Source organism: Myxine glutinosa, chromosome 9 (genome assembly GCF_964187855.1).
Source record: "Myxine glutinosa chromosome 9, kmMyxGlut1.1, whole genome shotgun sequence".
Taxonomy (NCBI): Eukaryota; Metazoa; Chordata; class Myxini; order Myxiniformes; family Myxinidae; genus Myxine; species Myxine glutinosa.
In genome coordinates this window covers 92187216-92209394 of record NC_136269.1, presented here as the reverse complement: position 1 = coordinate 92209394, position 22179 = coordinate 92187216, and the positions used below count along the sequence as shown (strand labels likewise).

At 44.3% G+C, this 22179-nt stretch overlaps 1 protein-coding gene across 1 annotated transcript in view; it reads right to left on the bottom strand.

Moving 5' to 3' along the window:
* The window catches only part of LOC137435225 (troponin C, skeletal muscle), a 55128-nt gene that overhangs the window by 22058 nt on the left and 10891 nt on the right, over positions 1-22179 (bottom strand). Inside the window, exons 2-3 of the mRNA XM_068128826.2 lie at positions 19213-19267; positions 10175-10318 (exon numbers count right to left, since the gene is read on the bottom strand). Of these exons, the coding sequence (XP_067984927.1) occupies positions 10175-10318; positions 19213-19267 (199 nt within the window). The remainder of the gene's footprint in view (positions 1-10174; positions 10319-19212; positions 19268-22179) is intronic.

The following is a 22179-nucleotide window of genomic DNA, read 5'->3' as shown; positions in this document are numbered from 1 at the left end:
CGAGTCAGACTTCTCCAGCAGGACACTTATGAGAGCTAACAAGGAGAGAATGTGAGCCCGCACTGCTCGAGAGTAAGCATGGCCAGTCAGCATGTGTACCACAGACCCATTGGCATACACTCTTCCCCACAGTTCCGCTAACCCACTCCCTGACATGATGTGGCCGATACTACCAAGATATGACATCAGAGGATGAAATCCACCAAGTCGAACAATCACTCTGTCCAAGTCGTTGGAAGCAGCAACTATTTCTGAAGCCTTCTGGAACAAAGGCTGATCAAAAGTTACAGGACAGATTTTCAGATCATGTTTTTCACTTTGTTCTTGGGCAAAACACAGTGCAGAGTAGATGGTGCTGGGGTTACTAGGATCAAGATTGATGAAGGGGAGAGTTTCAATTCTGGAGGTATGAAACTCGACATTCCTCACAACAGTTTTCATGAATCCACTCCAAGGAACTCGAGATGATAGGTTCAACACATACCCAAGCATCCAAACCAAATCAAAAGCTGTCGCTTGAAGAATTTGACTGTCAGAAATGTTCAGAGACTCAACTCTTACACACTGAAGCCCAGGAAATGGCGGTTTGCTGTAAGTCTTGATTGGGATTTGTGCAAATGTACATAATAGCTCTGTTGATGGTGCTTTCGCTGTGCGCTTGATGGGCGACTTATCCACTGTTCCGTAAGGAGTTACACATGCTATTCCACCCATAGCATGAAATGTGTTGTGACCGGTCAGCGTAGCTACGTTGAAGTCCGCATTGTCAAACACAAATTGCGTAAAACCATTCAAGCCATAGGAAGGTTCGCAAGTGGGTATTAGACTATTCTCAAAGCGTTGCACTTCCTTGTAATCGTCAGCAAAGGTGATACTGCTCAGGATATCTATCAGCTCACGTGAGGCGTAGTTGCGATGTATGTACAATGCAATGGCAAGTAGCAATGGTGAGCTAAATGACCTCGGCCTGCAGGTTGAAATGATGGAATGGGCTATGGCCGTGCACCGTCTGTTTACAACTCTAGACTGTTTATCCTTCGGATCTAGCAATTTTTGCAAGAAACGCTTTAGTGAGTCAGGAATCAAGGTGTTACCATTATCAGTGTCTTTCATTGTGGGGTATTCAGTGAGATCATAAATTGATAAGCGAATATCAAGATTAATTGATGCAGCCATTTCAATTATTCGATCATTTTCGTTATAATTCCCAGTTGTTCTGTCGGTCACCCACTTTTCACGAAGGATCCGGTGCGCAGAGTCACGAAAACTGACAATAATTGTCTTTCCAGGGATACTTGTGATGATGATGTCCTCACCATAACGTTCGTTCAGCTTCTGTTTGAAGTATTTGATGGAATACCCTTCTTCACCTTGAAGAAACGTTTCCATATGTTCCATGAGCACCGAAATAGAAAACTGACATTCATCATTCTCATCTATAAATGAACAGAGTGTATTGAAGGCATAATCTCTTACAGCGTCAGCTGGTTTGCCAACGGATTGTGTTTTCTCAGTATTAGTAAAGAACTCAACACCACAGGCTCTATGGTATTTGGCCTCAGCTGCTACCAAATCTATGACAGCATCTATTCTCTTGGCAACTTTGTTGCCCCACTCATCACATCTTTCTCTTGCGCGTTTCGAAACACTGTCCAGAGATACTTGTGAATGGTCTGAACATTGCTGAAGGGTTTCCTTCGTTTGAGTGCGATTTTGCTACTAGTTTCTATCATAGCGGATATATCATATATTTCTTTTTTAGATTGTCCTTGGCACAAGCAACACAATTCAAGCAAGGTCAAGCGCAAAACGTCTTAGCGGAGACACAATGTGCCAAAAATCATAAACTTACCAGTAGTATGTTCTTAAGTACTTTAGATACAGTTTGTTCATTTCTCTATCACAATCAAATACATTGATTTGTGATGATGATGCTAAAAGTGACAACACAGTGACGTGAGACTACTACTGAGAAGTCAGGTCATCTAGCGTGACATCATTCGCCTATGACGTCATTCGCCTATGACGTCACAATACCATCGCGTCGCCCAGTGGGAATAAGGCATATTATAAAATAAACCTAGTATAAACCTATAATAGAATAAACCTAGGTCCTAAGAGCCTAGATAATATGTTTCAGAATTACGGCCGTTTTTGGCCAACAATGACCTTGATAAATATCATTTGACCTTGGAAATGACACATATAAATCCTATAAACTCATAATGTAATCTTTAAAACAATCCTCGTGCTGGAAAACATGTATTTTGACACCCTGTTTGCATTTCTATCATGTTTTTAGGTGGTAATATGATAAAATGCCAAAATTGCCGCCATTTTGGACGCCATCTTGAATTCCCGCGGAAGCACAAGGGCGATGTCTGGGGACTTTTAGTATGTTATTCAGGACAGTTTTCTGAACATATCCTGAAATTTTCAGCTTTGTTTGAATTTGTTCCGGGTTTCACCTTATTTGGTGCTAATGCTCTTGGACTATAAACATTACTAAAGCAACCAACTTGGAAGAGTTCAACTACCAGTGCTCGGACAAAATAAGGTAAAGTCTCCATTGCTTTGTTAGACAAGGCATGAGTTACACAAAATTCAAACACCAAATAAAACCATCTCATTTCCTATCATTTCCTGTTACTTTACATGTTGAATTTAAAAAACAAAATACAAAGTGTGTATCAGTCATATATCAGTCACGTGATAAAGTAAGTACACCCCATGTAAAGTTTTGACTTTTTCAAGATACAGCTGTTTGATCTTCATTTCAACAATATTGACAGATAAAGGTGATATAATATAACAAATATAATGAAACATTTACATTTTGTAGTCCATTGTATGATTTAAATAAACATAAATGCAAATTTCGCATGTGGAAAAAGTAAGTACACCCCGAAATTTATCACTACTTCAAATACCTAAAATTAGAATCAGGTGCACCAGCTCAGGTGAAAATGATTAGAACATCGTTAAAGAGGATCTCAGATGAATCTGTCTTATTTAAACCTCAGACATTTAGTTTGGTTTGCTCTTTATTGTTGAAGTGTGAAGCGTCACCATGCCTAGATCAAAAGAGCTCTCCGAGGCCTTCGGAAAGAAGGTTATAGATGCCTATGAGTCTGGGAAGGGATTTAAAAAGATCTCCAAACAAATGAATGAATGATCGTTTTAAGGCCATTTTCCCCGCTAGAGCAGGGGTTAGCCTTGCGGGCCCCATGACAATCATTGTTCCCTGTTTTGAGGCAATGTTTTTATGGCCGGATGCCCTTCCTGACGCCAACGCTTGGTCACGCTCTTACGATGTGCAGGGATACAGTGTACCTATTCTAAATCGGGGTACACACCGTGATCATTCATCCCAGCAAGCTGGTACTCAATTTGCCGACCTCGGAAGGATGACAGGCTGAGTCAACCCCCCTGGCGTTAATTCAGCGATCGACCAGGATTCGAACCCAGCATCCTAGGATCCCAAGCCAGCACCCTAACCGCTAAGCCAACACCAGGCAACAACACCAGGCAACACCAGGCAACACCAGGCTTCCAAACAATTTGAAATTAATCATTCGAGTGTCCGGAAGATCATCTACAAGTGGAGAAGATTCCCAACAACTGCCAACTTGTTCAGGCCAGGCCGCCCCAGCAAGTTCAGCCCGAGCGCAGACCGCAAGATGCTGAAAGAAGTCTCGAGGAACCCCAGAATGTCATCACGGGACCGACAGGTAGCTCTTGCCCCTGTTGATGTCAAAGTGCACGAGTCCACCATTAGAAAGAGGCTGCACAAATTTGATCTACATGGGAGGTGTGTCAGGAGGAAACCTTTGCTGTCCAGAAAGAACATCAGGGCAAGAATAAAGTTTGCCAATGAACACCGAGGCAAGACCAGCCCTTCTGGAACAATGTGCTCTGGACAGATGAGTCAAAGTCAGAGCTATTTGGCCACAGTACCAGAAGACATGTTTGGCGAAAACCAAGGACATCATTTGACCACAAGAACCTGATACCAACTGTAAAGCATGGTGGTGGAAATATTATGGTTTGGGGCAGCTTTGCTGCATCAGGGCCTGGGCAGCTCACCATCATATAATCCACTATGAATTCTTCATTGTGCCAGAGGGTGCTTGAGGATAATGTGAGGCCATCTGTCGGAAAGTTGAAGCTCAACTGAAGGTGGACCTTGCAACATGACAATGACCCTAAACATACCAGTAAATCCACCAAGGAATGGCTGAAAAGAAAGAAATGGAGGGTTCTGGAATGGCCAAGTCAAAGCCCGGATCTAAATCCCATCGAGATGTTGTGGGGGGATTTGAAACGAGCTGTGCATGCAAGAAACCCCTCAAATATCGCACAGCTGAAAGAATTCTGCATGGAGGAGTGGGCAAAAATTTCTCCCAGTCGATGTCAGAGACTGGTAGACGGTTATAAGAAACGCCTACTTGAGGTTGTTTCTGCCAAAGGGGGCAATACCACCGATTAGAGCCAAGGGTGTACTTACTTTTTCCACAGAAGGAAATGGCATCTCTGTTAATTTTTTGTTGAATAAATTATTGCAAAGTTAATTTTTCATTGTTTTTTGTTAAATTAGAGATCACCTTTATCTATAGATACTGTTTAAATGAAGATCAAATATTGATATGTCCACATCTGTTGAAAAGATTTTTTTTTTTAACATTTCTTGGGGTGTACTTACTTTTTCCACATGCGAAATTTGCATTTATGTTTATTTAAATTATACAATAGACAACAAAATGTAAATGTTTCATGATATTTGTTATATTATATCACCTTTATCTATCAATATTGTTGAAATGAAGATCAAATAGCTGTATGTTGTGTTACGGGGTCCCCCCCCCTTACCTCTGGTCTCGGTAGACCTCCGAACCCCGAGAGGGTCCCCGGCAGAAAGATGTGTTATCCTTGGTTGAAATCTAGCAAATAATGAAACCCTCAATGGAACCAGCAAATGAAACAGTCCACTCAATAATGCCACCACACCAGGTTATGACCAAACAATAATATATTATAAATCACACACAAAGAGCCATACAACAATTGGGGCAATCACCCCTACTTTCAAACTTACGATGATAACCTTATCAAGCCCCTTAACCCCAAACTCACGGCACCTCCCCAATGTCTGTGCACTCCTCCAAGGCGAAGTCCCAATGTCTCTGTGCGCTCCCGCGATCGGGGAGTCAAGGCCCGATCAAAGTTAATTGAGGCGTAGGCGATCGAGGCCACGTTGTTCAGCACCCCGCAATACAGCGGTGGAAAGGAACCTCACAAAGACGCGCTCCGACGTACACGTTGCAGTTCCATCCGCGAGCCTCCGTATAATTCTCAAGTTCCCTTTCTGGCACAGCTGTCCCCGGCAAACCACCGGGGAATAAGGCCCAGCCGACACGACCAAAACCGGTTCACTGCAGGTTGCTCGCGTGGCAAAGATGGCGGACAGCTTTCCCTCGAACCCGGGCTTTGAGGCCAGGATCCTCCGGAACCTCAATGAGGATACCCGACGACACAGGCTCCACGCACTCCGGCGATAACTCTTATCGCCTGAACTTCCCTTCAAGGACGCCAAGTTCACTTGGAGGGTTCCAGGGTCCAACAATCATTAGGGCCGTACGTCGAACGCTCGGTCCGGAACTTCAACAATAACGTCTGTTTCACGATCTCCTACCGCCTCTTCTTCCTCGCTCCACCTCTTCCGGTCACGATCCGGATTTCCGGCCACATTTTACCAGGAGCGCTTTTAAATCTTTTAACAATAATAACCCTTTCCCTTCAACCACAATCACCAGAATACTTCGAACCAACAACAATAATCATAACAACAATCATTAGGGCCGAATCCGTAACACTTCCCCTCCTCAAGAAAGAAAGTTTGAACACCGTGAAAACTTTCTTTGCATGCCCTCTTTAAACAAGCAAAAGTAAATTCACAACCCAAATCAGCAATCCCCGTGGGCAACAATATTCAACCTTCCCCAAAAATAAAGCAACAAAATTTTACACAACCCCCAGAGCTTTCCAAAGTTAATTCCCTCTGGACCAAGCGTCAACAACGACATTGTCCCTGCCCCTCTGATTTTTACTTATAGTTTCTCTTGAATGAAGGTTAAGAGGTTGTGATCAAAAACCCAAAGGCCAGCAAATCTATAGCACTTTCCCCGGGAAGCCGAGCTGAAAGCCAGGGTCCATGGTGGTTGGGTGTTGAGGCCTGGAGGTATTCACTACATGGACGCCTTTAGGAATGTGGAGTTCACGTTTAGTCCGGGGAGGAAAGTTCACTACATGGACGCCTTTAGGAACGTGGAGTTCACGGTTAGTCCGTGCAGGAACGTTCACTACCTGGATGCCTTTAGGAACGTGGCTTTCACGGTTAGTCCGTGTAGGAATCTTGGCTCGGCGGCTCTGCAGCATTCAGTGCTTCAACTTTTCCGGACTCCTAATAATTACGGTGGGACCACTTGTCACAGTAGTCACCTGACTAGCGGTCTCCTTCTCGGCCACTGCTCTGATAATCCTTCCTTCGGGAGCTGTCATAACTCTGGAAGCCTCCATAATAATATCGCTTGCGGCCACCAACACTACTACTGCGTGGTCCTCCTCTGTAGCCCCCTCGACCCCTAGGAAATGCTTTCCCTACTGTGATGGTCCGACCCTCCAACTCCTTGCTATTCAGATCCTTTTCTGCCTCTCTGGCGTCCTTTGAGTTTTCAAACGTGACAAAGCCAAACCCTCTTGACTTTCGTGTCTCCCTGTCTTTTATCAGCAGCACTTCCAAAAGCGGTCCACAGTTGCTGAAGGCAGACTCCAAAACATCTTCCTGTGTTTTGAAGTTCAGTCCACCTACAAATAACTTGCTAAACTTGTCGCCATCCCTAACTGGTGTGGTGTTATTTTCCCTACTGGGCTTTTTAACAACCATCGGGTTACCATAAACTTGACCACCGGCCAAATCATTCCCGATAACAACCGATACTCCCTCTACAGGAAGAGTGGCTTGTAAACCGATGGTGACCAGTCCTGACACCAAATCTGACTCCAAATGGATGACATGAAGTGGAGCACTAACACAGCCACCAATCCCCTGTAAACGAACTCTATCCCCAGTTGCCGACTCCTCGGACCATGGCAAGATGCCTTCAAGCATTAAAGATTGATGTGCTCCTGTGTCCCTCAATATCCTAACCAGTCTCCAGTTAGTCGAGGCTCCATCCAGTGACACAAACCCCTCGGAAATAAATGGTTGGTAACCCTTTTGAGGGCGATTTCTCACAATGGCCATCGCATTTGGAGTCGTACTAGTCGAACTCTGCTCCTGATTTTCCTTTCTCAGAGCATAACAGTTGGACATCCAGTGTCCAGGTTTATGGCAAAAAGTGCAAGTAGGCCCGGAGGAGAACCTCGTGGTCTGCCAAGGCATGGGGGCGGCGGTCTGCCTCGAGTCCCCTGGACCATAGGTCTGTCTTAGAACCGCAGTCTTCTGATTTCTCGAAGTCGTGGTGTCAAAGTGGACCTCATTTTCATCCCGAGGCCGCCCCCATGGATTTTCATTCTCCGCCCCTGATGTACCATAGCTCCCCTGGCTAGGTCTGGGCGAGAAGTTCGGTTTGTGGAACCCCATCCTGTGTGTTAAGGCATCGTCATCCGCCATGGTGGCTACCTCATACAGCTTTGGTACTTTCCTTTCCTCCAGATGAACTTTAATATCCTCGTGGACACACTGTTGGAATTCCTCCGCCAGGATCAATTGTCGCAATAGTTCGAAGTCTTTCCCAACTCTTTTTGAATCACACCACCTATCAAACATGGTTTCCTTCACTCTGGCAAATTCCACATGGGTCTCACTCTCCCTCCTCCTGGCATTCCGGAATTTTTGCCGGTAAGCTTCCGGGACCAATTCATAGGCTTTGAGAATGTGTTTCTTCAATACCTCGTAATCTGCACATTGGTCAATCGGTAAAGCCGAATAAATCTCTTGAGCTTTACCCACCAGAACACTTTGCACTAGTATGGACCAGTACTCCTCAGGCCAGTTTAACTGTCGAGCCACTTTCTCAAAGTGTGGAGAAAACTTGGCTACCTCCTTTTCATTGAAGGGTGGAACCAGCCTCACATGTCTGACAACATCCCAGGTGTTCTGACTAGGTGTCGAACCAGTCAGCAGGGATGGTACCTCTCCCCGTTCTCTCTTTAACTCCAGCTCCTTGACTTTAATTTCCTGCTGACGCGCCAATTCACGGTCCTTTAACTCCCTTTCGGCTCTTCTCTCCTCTGCTTCGAGTTATCTTGCAGCTCTCCTTTCCTCTGCTTTTTTGTCTTCTAACCTTTCCTGGAGTCCTCTTTCCACTCTTCTTTCCTCTGTTTTTTTTTTCTTCTAACCTTTCCTGGAGTTCTCGTTCCTGTACTTTTAACCTTTCCTGGAGTTCTCTTTCCACTCTCCTTTCCTCTGTTTTTTTCTCTTCTAACCTTTCCTGGAGTTCTCTTTCCTGTGCTTTTTCCCTTTCCTGGCTCTGTAATTGCATCTCCAGTTTCCGGAGCTCCACATTTTCTTGCTCTTCTGGTAACCAAGCCCAGGCTACCTCTTCCCTTGCTTCTAATCCCACCATAGATTGTATCACCACTGTCTGCAACTCTGCCTTCTTCATATTAGTTCGGACCTCCAAGCTAAAATGTTTGGCCAATTGCCAGAGGTCCGATTTTACTAACGCTCTGAACTGTGCTTCACTAGGGGTCACTGTAAACTTCTCTGCGTCAAACTCCATAGTGACTACTGGTAACACCTGTTAACCTTCACACAATAAATTTTTAACAAACAAAATGAGATTGAGGCTACCACCATGCCATGACAATACAATGCATTCTCAGTGGTTGGGAAGCAAGATGTTTGGTGGAGAAAATTGGGATAAAGGATAGAGGGGTGAAAGATAAATATTGGGGATCCCAGCTCCAAAATATCACTATCCATCATAAATCTTCTTTACGAGGAGAGTGTGCATACCTCCAGAGTCTCGGATATCCAGTCTTCAACACTCTAGAAATTGTTTTATAACCTTCCCCAGTTCTAAGCCTCCTCACAATTCTATCTCGGAGTTCTACGGACAGTTACTTGGCTTTCATGGTGGAGTTTCTGCTCTGCCATGCACTGTCAACTGTGGGACCTTATATCGAAAGGTGTGTTTCTTTCCAAATCATGTCCAATCAACTGAATTGGCCACAGGTAAATTCCAATCAAGTTGGAGAGACATCTGAAGGATGATCAAAGGAAATTGGATGCACCTGAGCTCAATTTGGAGTGTCATAGCAAAGGGGTCGAATACTTTTTTTCAAGACATTTCAGCTTTTCATTTTTAATTGATTTGTAAAAAATTTCAAAAAACAAAATTCACTGACATTCTGGGATATTATGTGTAGATCAGTGACAAAAAAACGCAACTTAATCTATTTTCAATTCAAGCTGTAGCACAACAAAATGTGAAATAAGTCAAGGGGTGTGAATACGTTCTGAAGGCACTAGTTTGTAGCTTTTTGATGCCTGGGGTCCGTAATAAAAAACTTGTATTGGTGCCGAAGTGAATGACCAATTGCAAATTATTAGGTGGATTCAGGTGTTGTTATCTTGACTTTTCTGTAAGGGAACGCTTTGATAAACCAAACCGCTCCCTTGGTATGTCCCCTTTCAACATGATCTTGCGTTTCTTTAACCAAGGAAGTTGGTTCGCCATTGGTCTCCAATAGTCGAATGACTGCTATGGGCGATCGAAACATTCAATTTTCAGGAAAACATCAGATAGCAGTTTCTGCTTCTCAGCAATCATACTTTGATTCCACAACAAGAGTGGAAGTGTTGGAAACAAGAGTGGAATGCGCGTAGAGGTGGACGTTGTGGAGGGGATGAAATTGGATAAAAACGAATTTATGTAACAAAGAGTAAGTTTGAGTGGATGATGACATTTCCTTCAATCACCTGAGGTTAAGAATGAGAGTGTGTGTTGACTGTCTGAAAACGGTCAAAGCATTTTGAACTATTCATTCATTTAAATACTTTTTGAAGCAGAAAAACGTTTACCTTCATGAATATGCTACTTTGTAACATGTTTTCTTAACATGAGAATTTTATATGTTATGGTACACATGTCAATTATCCATGACGAACCATCCTCGTCGACCTCTTCAATGATGGCGTCCAATTCCTCTTTGGTTGGATTCTGTCCCAGTAGCCTCATGACCTTCCCGAGCTCGCTTGTGCTGATATCTCCTCCGCCATCAGCATCAAACAAGTCAAATGCGGCTTTAAACTCTGCAGACACAGCCAACGGTGGAGTATAGGATGTGAGCACCGAACATATGATATTCTGTTTACTTAAAACATCCTCTAACAGTCTAATCAGATATAACCGTGAACTTCATTGGCTTTACAGCACGAGTGAGATACCCATGCGAAGCACGGGTGGGAGGCCAGAAGCAAACGGACAATGCAGATATGGCAAATGCTAAAGCATGAAACCAATAAATTCCACATTCCTGTAGCACCTTCAGTCGCACGTCAGACATGCACAGCAAGTTCGTGATGGACGTCCATGAAAAACGTACCCATTCGGAAACAAATGGGTACGTTTACGTATAGAAACATCGATCATGGGTCCGTGGCGAATCTGCATATGGCGATCCACAAAGTTCACGTTTAGAAAGTAGACCATGCCATCACGGCATGTCGTCATTTACTTGAACTCGATATCTCGTTTTTTCATTCCAAACAACATAACTCCAATTACAAATTAATCACAAAATAAACTTTTAACAACATTGTTAATGTTTCCTTCATTGTAAAAACTACCAAATCAACAGTTAAAAGGATTTTGAGCCGATAGGTGTTACGGCCTTGGCAAGATCAATGGAGACAGCGATCTGTTAGCGCATACCCCGACCAAATAGCTATGTGGAATTCTCTCATGTCGAGATTAAACTCACGTCGTTTGAATTTTGGCCGAGGTCATTATTTACTTTTAATGATGTTTATATACGATTCAAAAAGAAGATAATTGGTTTTTGGTCGTCCTTTCCGCATATCCCGTGGGATTGTGAGTTGGAGAGACGACCGTGATGGTGGGGAGGGGGTTGGCATTCTCTCAAGCAGGGATTCAACCCATGTCCGTATAAAAGGTCTTTGTCCGAGGTCATTATTTTTAACTGTGTTTTCATTCATCAGGTTGCGATCGGTGCAGCCGTTTGTGCGGTACCCGGGAAAATAATGTTATGCGGGAGTCCAAACCTGAAAATGCTGGCGACCAAAGCTGAAATTGGAAAAACAATATAGCCTATTTTACTCCAGGGAGTCCCAGGATTACCCACCCAAAATATTGTTGCGATTAGTTCAGCCGTTTTTGCGGTACCTGGAAACGGACAGACAGATGAACGGACATTTGGTGAATTATAGTAAGATTAGATTTACATCAACTTGTGTTCTTGCACCTCATTTTTGAGTAAATGGAAGGAATATTCGCTCAAATTAACTAAAAGTGGGTTTACTTGACTGGACAATAGTATTCAAATGAAATGCAATCAGAATGAGATTTTAACTTGTTTTTCTTTTGACCTTTTCATAAAATTCTAATAAAAAGGCCGACATTTCAATAGAAAAAAAGCCAGCAGACTTAAAAATTTCAACAAAAATGACCAAGAATATTATTATTCCATGGTACCTCTTGTGGTATAATTTGTGATATTGATCGATTATCTTGATCGCTTTTCCAGGATGAAAACGATCACTGCTTCTTTATCTGTCGCCGGAGGCATTATATTTTCGGGATGTCTATCCGGCTGTCCGTCCGTTCGTGTGTCCGTCCATGATAGGTTTTTTGTTACCATGATAACTTAAGAACGGCTGAATGGAACCAAGTCAAACTTGGAAAAAGTATGTATAATGATGTAAAGTTAAACTGATTAGATTATGGGGTCAAGAGGTCTAAGGTCAGAGGTTCCATTAGGTAACAAATCTGTTCCCGAGCTAACTTGTGAACCAGTGTTGAGATTTTGACCAAACTTTATATAAGTATATATTATGATGCAAAGAGAGTCTGATTAGATTTTGGCACCAAGAGGTCGAAGGTAAGAGTCTGTAATAGGTTTGCATATCGCCATAACATAAGAACGGCTGAATGAAACTAAGTCAAACTTGGTAAAGTATATATTATGATGCAAAGATTAACTCATTCGATTTTGACATCAAGAGTTCAAAGTTCAAGAGGTCATGTCATGTAAAATATATATACTTGAGAACGACTGAAGGAATTTAAATCAAACTTGGTATAAGTATGCATAATAGTGTAATAATGTGTATCGGTTAACATTGCGACGTCAAAGAGCGCTGTTCTAGTTTTCAGATGTTATGCTGGCTCTCAGAAAAGGGCAGTGTAATATGCTGACCAATCACAGCGACCACTCAACTAACTACATGACATATCGAGTAAGATTGTCATTGGTTCCATTTCACCTCCTGGGAATCAAAAATGCTTTAATCTATATTGAGGAAGAAGTTGACCACTCCTTTTGCATCTTCAGATGCAAGGGGCTGCCAAAGCAGTTTCTTAGGCTATTGGGCACAATCCTGGACAGGCCTCCACTCTGACACAGGATACCAGGATGGCTCATTCTTCCCAGTGAGCTGGTACTCATTTTACCGACCTTGGTGAGATAAAAGGCTGAGTCAGTGAGTCAACCCACCTGGGATATGCGGATATTGGCTTGTGTGTTTAGTAGGTAGCTTAATTGTGTGTGGAAAGGCGATGATATTGGGGTTGGTACAGCACAGGCATGATGGGCCAAATGGCCTCCTTCTGTGCCACAGTTCCGTGTGTATCCTTGTGAAAACTGGGAATCAGTGTGTGGGGAGGACCCCAATTCTCTCTTTGTAAATGCGTATCGTAAAGCGCCACCTTGTGGAATCCAGGGTTTCAAATATAAACAAGCGTTACGCCTCGGTCCCCCGTCGGTGGTGATGCGAGTTGACAAAGTGGAGGACGCAAGGCAGCCATCTTGGATTTTGACGTGGCGACCCAATTTTCAATAGGGTTCTTCCTTATGCCTAGATACACCCACACACCAGATGAAAAGTTGGTACTTCGCTTATTTTTCAAGATATTTTGCTCACAAGGTTCAGACATATATATGGTGGTGGCCATCCTGGATTTTGACATGGCGACCCAATTTTCAATAGCGTTTTGTTTTTGTTTTTTTGTTTTTGTATACAAGATCGAGGCTCGTGAAAGAGCGAACATTAATCACACAGAAAGACAAACCGACACATAAAACATATAACATCGGGAGCGGTAGACAAGATGGGGAGAGAGGGGGAAGGTCACAAACACAACATTTGAGAGCAGGGACCGAGAGACATGGAGACATCGAGAGATCTGTGGGAGGGAGAGGGCTTTGGGGGGCGAGGCATGGGAAGGGGGGGGGGGGTGTGAGAGGTATAAAATATATGGGCACTGCCAGGACTTCCAGGAAAGAAGTTGGAATTTCAAACAAGGTGGATCTGGGGTGAATTAGCGGGGGTAGAAAACATCAAGGTTTTGGATGGGGGAAGATAAGAGATGGTGGTGAACAGCTGTTTTAAAGACCTGGAGGGAGGAGTGGGATTGAAGGGAGTGTGGGAGTTTGTTCCAGAGGCGGGAGAAAAGAGGAATGAAAGAGTGAAGGTGAGCAGAGAGCCGAGATTTCGGCAGTTTAACCATCAGAGGGTTGCTGGCAGATCTTGTGCGACCTGTAGGAATATTTGGGGGACAGAGCACAGAGAGAGCTGGGGGAGCAAGGCCGGAGAGGAGTCGGGAGAAAGACCACCTACCTGCCTGCGGTGAGTGAGTGAAAGGCCCTCAGAGATAGCTTCATCGCGGAAGATTCCAATGATTCTGAACGTTTTGGTTTCAACAGCGTGAAGCCGAGCTAGGTGTGAGGCAGGAGCACCGGCCCATAGGGGAGAACAGTATTCCATTGAGCTGCCGATGAAAGCCTTGTATGTGGTGAGGAGCTCAGGTGTGCCTAGGAAAGACTTCGCACGACGGAGGATGCCCAGTCGGCGACTGGCTTTGGAGGCCAGCTTGGAAATGTGGTTTTCCCAAGAAAGATCATGGCAGATAGTGAGACCCAAAAGCTTGAGCCACAGAAATTCTTGGAGAGGATTGTTGAGAAACTAGATGGGAGGGTTGTCCAGTCGATCTTTTCGGAGAGACATAGTAAGTGTGTGAGATTTGTCAGGATTGAAAGACATGTTCCACTTGTTTGAACAGTCTGTGATTTGTCCAGGTCTTCAGAGAGTGAGGAGGCTGCAGACTGCCGATCTGAGGGAAGAGGAATGGAACGTCAGAGAGTGGAGTCATCAGCAAAGAGAAAGACAGGATTTTCCAGAGAGTCGGAGAGATCATTGATAAAGACCAGAAAAAGCACAGGGCCCAGAACACTGCCTTGGGGAACTCCAGCCTGAACAGGAAGGGGAGATGAGAGAAATCCATTCAGGGCCACACGTTGACTACAACCAGAGAGGAAGTCCGCAAGCCATGCATGGAGATTTCCATGGATACCATAGGAGGAGAGTTTGGTGAGCAGAGCTGGGTGCCAGACCGTATCGAAGGCAAGTGATATGTCAAGGGAGACAGCTCTGATTTCCTGTTTGGCATTGAGGACCTCCATCCATTGTTGAGACAGCAGAAGCAGCATGTCCAGAGTAGACTGACCTGGTCTGAAACCAAATTGGTGATCAGAGATCAAGCCATTGGAGAAGAGGAAAGATTTCATATCCGAAGCAATGATGGATTCCATGACTTTGCTGATATTTGGGAGCAGGCTGATTGGTCTGTAGTTGCAAGGATCTGTTTTTGCACCTTTTTGTGTAAAGCGGTAATGTTTGCTGATTTCCAGGATGCTGGCAGATGACCTTGAGCAAAAGAGAGGGTGAAAAGAACAGAGAGAGGGTGAGATAGAGCGGCAGAGCAGGATTTTAGGACCCGTGGGCTGATGCCGTCTGGTCCAGTTGCAGAATCAGAGTCGAGGTTAGACAAAAACTCCTCCACCTTGTCAGGAGAGAAGGACACAGAGTCCAGGAGCAGTTGGGTTCGACTGGGAAAGGTAGGAACAGAGAGAGATGGGTTTGGGACTATAGATTTTGAGGCAAACACAGAGTTGAGGCATTCGGCTTTGTCACGTGCAATGCCAACTGTGTAGCCATTTGAGGTAAGGGAGGGGATGGATGGGGAAACAAACACCAGAAACGGATTTGACCAGACGCCACCAGGATTTGGAGGAAGGAGACAGGTTTGAGAGTTCATTCTTGAGTGTGGAAAGATAGTGCTTCCTGGCACTCCTGAGGGTACACACACACTTGTTCCGAGCTTGGTGGAAGGAACTGAGATTGCCTTCAGTTGGATTAGCCTTCCAAGAGGCAAAGGCAAGTTGTTTCAGGGCAACTGCCTCACCACAAGATTCAGTGTACCATGGATGGGAGGAAGGGTAAGACAACTGAAGACGAGATGGGATAAATATGTGCATGAGAGAGAGCAGTTTGCTTTGGAAGAATTCCCAGGAAGAATTGATGTCAGAGGCAGTGGAGATGGGAGACCAATCCAGACGATTTATGGCTGCTTGAAGACCGTCCCAGTCGACCTGAATGAAATGCCAGACCCGTCGACGCTGAGGAGGCTCTCTGAGAATGGCCAGAGAGATGTCCACTTTGACAAGCACATGATCAGAAGAACCGATTGGAGCAGAAGAAGAGCAGCAGACATTAGCAGGGAAGTTTGTCATGACCAAGTCTAGAAGAGAAGATACTCCATTGGCTGAGATCCGGGTCGGGAAATTGACAGATTGTGTCAATCCCAGTGAGTCACAGAAGTCCTTTGCTGAGGTGCCATGACTGGTGAGAGAGGAACCCACACCCAACCAGCTGGCATGATGACAGCTGAAGTCACCACATATGAGGAAGAGGGAGTTGGGATGAGTGGATAGAAGTTGGTCCATGTTGTCAGACAGTGAAATGTAAATGGAGTCATCACTGTTTGGAGGACGGTACAGAACACATATGAACAAAAGGTGGGAGCAGAGAGGAAGCCATAGCCAGAGGTACTCCTGGGGGGTGAGGAGGAGAGAGGGCAGTGCAAGGAGAGTGAGGAAGAGAGTTTTTGATAAAGATAGCCACCCCACCACCAGGACGAAGCTCAGGTCTATCATACCGGAGGAGGGAGTAACCAGGAAGAGATATTAAGAAATCAGAGACATCTTGAAGGAGGAAAGTCTCTGTTAAGCAGATCAAGTCTGGATTGTCAGAAGCAACCTGTATGGAGAGATCAGTCAGGTTTGAGCGAAGGCCTCGGATGTTTGAGGTCCATACCGCTAATGAAGAGAGAGGGGGAGCATCGGGTACAGGACAGGGGAGGGGAGGAGTAGGGTAAGATGAAGGATGAGAGGGGGAGGTGGGGAGAGCAGTTGATAGTGTCAGAGATTACAGAAGAGTTCCAAGAAAGGGAAGGATGAGGAGGATGAAAGGTTTGATAGTGAAGGGATGAGGCAAAGTGAGGGGTTGTTTGAGGGGGGGGGGGGAGGAAAGTAGAAGGTTGGGGGGGGGGTGGAGGTATGAGATAGAAGGGGGACGAAGTGGGGAGGAGGCAGCTTTGAGGAGGAGGGGGGAGGAGGGAGAATTGGAGGGGAATGGTATGGGGGGAGATTTGAATGGGAGGGGTTGGGGGGGGAGTTTTGAAGGGGAGGAGTGAGGGGGGAGTTTAGGAGTGGAGGGGCAAGGGGAGAGTTTAGGAGTGGAGGGGCAAGGGGGGAGTTTAGGAGTGCAGGTGCAAGGGGGGGGGGATTTGGAGGGGAGGGGCAAGAGGGGAGTTTAGAAAGTAGATGATTAATGAAGGACGAACATTGATAACAAATTGGGTTTGTTGTGATTTTCAAGTTAGCAATCCGATTCAGAACGATGGAGGACGGGTGGAATGAATGTGAATTTAGACCATGTTGTGAGGGAGACGTATAAGAGATTGAATTTCTTTTTTTTGACGTGGAATGAGTTGGAGAGGAAATTGAAAAAAGCCTTTTAAATAGGAAGAAAAACAGCGTGTTGTAATATACCACTGAATAAAACACTGAAGGGGAAAGTTTAAACATATTTAAATAATATTTAAACAGAACTGTGAACAATCTTATATGCACAAAATACCAACGGGGGGAAGGCCGAGAGGGACCACCACGAGTCACGTGAACAGGGCAAAAGGTGTATGGCAAGGAGATAATGGGGGCGGGGCGAACAGCACACCTGGACAGAAAGTACAGGATGAGACAACAGCACACGTGGAGAAAGGAAAATAAATGTTTTTGGTTTGGTTTTTTGAGGGGGGGGGAGAGGGGGTGGGGATTTAAAACGTTCGACAAAGAGTATTATGTTCGGGGTAGAAGGGAAAAAACTAAGAGCCAAGCACAACACGATGTAGGGGACTTAAGTTAACAAACACCGACGGGTGTACAAGGCCGCACACGCGGAGCAGAACACGATTAATTAATTACGAGTTACAGGAAATTCAAACCAAAACTAACTATAAACAAACAATAAGTATAACGCATGGACGATAAAATAACGAGTTGAAATTTGACAAACACACGAATGAAAAAATAACCAATTTGGATGCCCGGAGAGAACCAAGCCTAAAGGTCGGAAGCTTCAACAACTCGGCTGCGTGGCACGAAATACTCGACTATTTTATACAGGTATGAAAGATTTACACCGATAATCTTCCGAGAGACACGCAAAAGGTACACACACGTAAGATAAATACAGTTTCGACAAAAATACAAATGTGACAATTACTTAACTTCGAGCGTGCGTGAAGATCGTGGAACAGCTTCGAAAAACCGTGACCGCCCCGACAAAGATCTCGCGAGATCTCAATCTATCTCGTTCTCGTTCTTCTATCTCGTATCTCTCTATCTCGTTCTTCCTTTTGCCGAGATACACCCACACAACAGATTAGAAGTTGGTACTTCGCTTATTTTTCAAGATATTTTGCTCACAAGGTTCAGACAATTATATATGGTGGCGGCCATCTTGGATTTTGACGTGGCGACCCAATTTTCAATAGCCTTCTTCCTTATGCCGAGATACATCCACACACCAAATTAGAAGTTGGTACTTTGCTTATTTTTCAAGATATTCATCTCACAAGGTTCAGACATACATGGCGGCGGCCATCTTGGATTTTGACGTGGCGACCCAATTTTAAATAGCGTTCTTCCTTGTGCCTAGATACACCCACACACCAGATTTGAAGTTGGTACTTCGCTTATTTTTCAAGATATTCAGCTCACAAGTTTCAGACATACATGGCATCAGACATACATGGTGGCGGCCATCTTGGATTTTGACGTGGGTTGCACCCACACACCAAATTCGAATGCGGTCCTTCGTTTACACACGCAAGCATGCATGTACGCCCGCACGCACGGAGGGGAAAACCATAGTCCCCCTTTCGCTCCGCGGTGCGACGGGGGACAATAAAACGCCATATACTTCATAAAAGGGGGTGAATTAACCCACCTGTAAGGACAGTTAGTTAATTTCTTGTAAATCTGCTTATGCCCTCTAGATGTGTTTCCAACTCATCATTTCATTCTGTCCGGCCCAAAGTAGATTTTTGCCAAAGTGTTTGCCATGCTGGATGATGTCATGGAATTCTGGTGGGCAGTGCTTCTTACACTATTCCATTTATTGGATTACTGCTGCTGTTTTGTTGTTGCTCTATGGGCCTCCCATAAATATGAAAGCCTACACCATCCTGGCCATCACCTGTGCTTGATAGGTATATCAACTACTTATCAATAGAACCACCTTTCGAGGCCATTTTTCCCGGCAGAGCAGGGGTTGTCCTTTTTCAGGCACCGTTGTCCCCTTTTTGAAGCAATGTTTTATGGCCGGATGCCCTCCTGCCACCAACCCTGTTAGTTGCCTCTTGTGACACACAGGTAATTACCAGTGAGCTGGTACTCAATTTGCCGACCTCGGAAGGTCGGATGACAGGCTGAGTCAACCCCCCTGGTGTTAATTCACCGATTGACTGGGATTCGAACCCAGGATCCAGGGATCCCAATCCAGCACTCTAACCGCTAAGCCAACACCAGGCTCAACTAGTTATCAATAAAGAGAAGAAAACATACCAGCAATTTGTTCGTCTGAAAGATGCGCCTTGGCATCCACTTGCGCCTCCGTTTCCTGCAACACAGTAGCTTCGACTTAGAAATGGGAAAAGTACAAAACAAAGCAGAACATTTACATTTAAACCTTCACTTCATGGTCTCCATATTACCTTTGTGTAATCACAGACTGGTTTCTGGGAAATTCTAGCAATGAAAATATTCACTAAAAATTCTGGGTTTTCTTTTGCAGGTTTTCGCAGAAAGCTTTTTCGTTTGTTGCAGGCTTGCAGCTCATGGATGTATTGCACATACAAGATATATATTACATGAAACACAAATATATTTGACAGAAAAGAAACATGGTATGGGCAACAGCATATTTTATCTTTCCCAGTAAGTGTGTTAGGTTCTGCACCTCATGGGTCTGTAGGATAGCCTAAAGGTATGCTAACTCACCTCTGAGCTGTCCAGCCTTGGTTTGAATCTCGGCTCAGCTATAAACTGTCATCTTGAGGTTTCGCGGGCATGGCAAGACATCAATGTGTGTGCCATCCAGAGGCCTTTTGCACATGTGCTGTGTGTGCATCTACAGTAACTGTTCTGCTCGCTGGGCACTTTTAACCTGCCATCGCTAGCACAAAATGTGTAAGTAAAATAATCTTTTTAACATAATTTTCAGCATTTAGGTTTAGACGAAAGAGTGGCAATTTCAGGGATGGTTTAGCAGAATTGTTCTGTTACTCAATGCATATCGGACTCACGAAAATATAGGAATACGACATTTAACTTTGGATGAGAGGTGTAGAGTTTCTATCATTTCCTATTGATACAACCTCGTGGTCACTGTGGCTATAACACACACACAAACATGGGACAGAGCTTCTCCTTTTACCAATAGATGCAAAAATCTAGTATAATTTATACACCCACCTTTAGCGAGGCAGCCCCCTCACCAACAAATAATGCCCACATTAGTATCCTGGAACCAACCAGACTAGGTTAAATGCCGAACAATGTGACTTTAATGACTGGCTTAAGAAAAATGTGTCAGTATGTTTTGTCAAGTAGATGCAAAACTGTTTTTTGAAAGTGTAAATGGTCTAGATGTTTGTGTTGTAAGATTTTTAGAACTCGTAAAACTTTTGTAAGTCATGTTACAGGGAAGACTTTTGTCGTTTGTGTAGGTTTGTTAGGATACAAATCAAAACAAGTTATTTATCTTCTCACCTGTGGTGATTGTGGTGTGCAATATGTAGGTAAAACGTCACAATGTTTTGCATCAACGTTTGAATGGGCATAGGTATAGTTAAGTTATAACGTTATAAAGGTTATAATGGGCATAGGTTAAGTGTGTCTTCTGGTGGTAAGACGTATTTATATAATCATTTTCATGAGGTAGGGCATGATTTTAATCATTGTTCAATCAAATTATAGACTCAGTTAATGTTAATGATTTTGATAATGAAGAGGTTTGTAGTGTTGAGCTAGGACAGATAATTTCTGGATTAGGATTTGAGCAGGGTTTACCTGCCAAGGATGCCCGGACCTAACGTTACATACTCAGTCACAAGTGGAAAGCGTCAATATACTGGACTACGTATGTGGGAGTTTCTCCCAACACGTTCTGACATCTCTATACACACATCCAAAGATGTAACGATGTTCGGGCTACAATGAATCATCAGAAGTGGCTGGACATTGCCAATGTGGGCGACCCCAGAGGAGTTTTGCCAATACTTCTATTCACATGATGAACTGTCATTTCAGGATGGCCCCGTGTATTGAGGGGAACGGCCAGTCATACCACATTCTCTCCACCATGAATTGATGAAGCGACACCATTAATCTCACCTCGGCAGGAAGAGCTGTCTTCTGGGACCTGGGAAACATTTATTGGCCAGACATAAATGCTCATGTACGTGACTACATACAAAAATATGACACCTGCAATGCTAATGCAGCTAAGCAGTGCAGAGAAACTCTCGTCTCAAAGTCCCAACACGTCCGTGGGTGAAGGTCACCGCTGACATATTTTACCTACATGAAAGGTAATATTTGGTTCTGGTAGACTACTACGACTGCATCATCACTGCTAGATTCCACACACAGCACAGAAAAGTCACTATCATGCAAGTCTGTGCCCACCGAGACAGTAATGGAGGAAGAGAAAGACCAATTATATGAACAACTGCAGGACACATTGGATGAGATACCTAGCTATGACATAAATCTGCTCATAAAAACATGAATGCACAACTTGGTGTCGACGAGGTCTGCCCACAATCATAGGGTCACATGGGTCAGCCAGAGCCCTCAGTGATAATGGTGAAAGATCGTTGGCCCTGTGTTGCACTCATGGTCTCGCCATCGGGAACATGTTCTTCAAACACAAGGACATTCACAAGAAGACATGGAAGTCACCAGATGGCAACACCTTGAATGAAATTGACTGTGTGTGCATCAGCAATAGATGGCGGAAATCCTTTTATGTTTGCCATAGATGTTTGAGTATATAGAGGTGCTGATGTTCACCTTGTGATTTTGCAGAACACTAGCTTGTGATTGCTGAGATCCACCTGAAATTGAAGAAGACAACAATTCAGACTCGATGACATCAGTATGTTCTGGAGAAACTGAAGGATCGGGGCACAGCACAAAGTTTCCTGTTGGCCCTTTCCAACTGGTTCAAAGCCATGCAAGGTGCAGGTGACTTTGAAGAGCAGTAGAGGATCTTCAGGGATGTGAACAAAGAGGCAGCAGATATCACCATCAAGTGAAGGAGAGCAACCCACAAAAACCGTTGGATCAATGACCCAATGTGGAAGATGACTGAAGGAAAAAAGGAACAGGAGAGACCAGGAAAGGATAACAAAGAGCAAACATCGAGCAGATGAAGAATACAGACAATTGGACAAAGTTATCAAAATAAGTTGCAAGTGAGACAAGAGGAGCTGGATGGAAGAGAAAGGCAGAGGCCCAAGAGGCAGT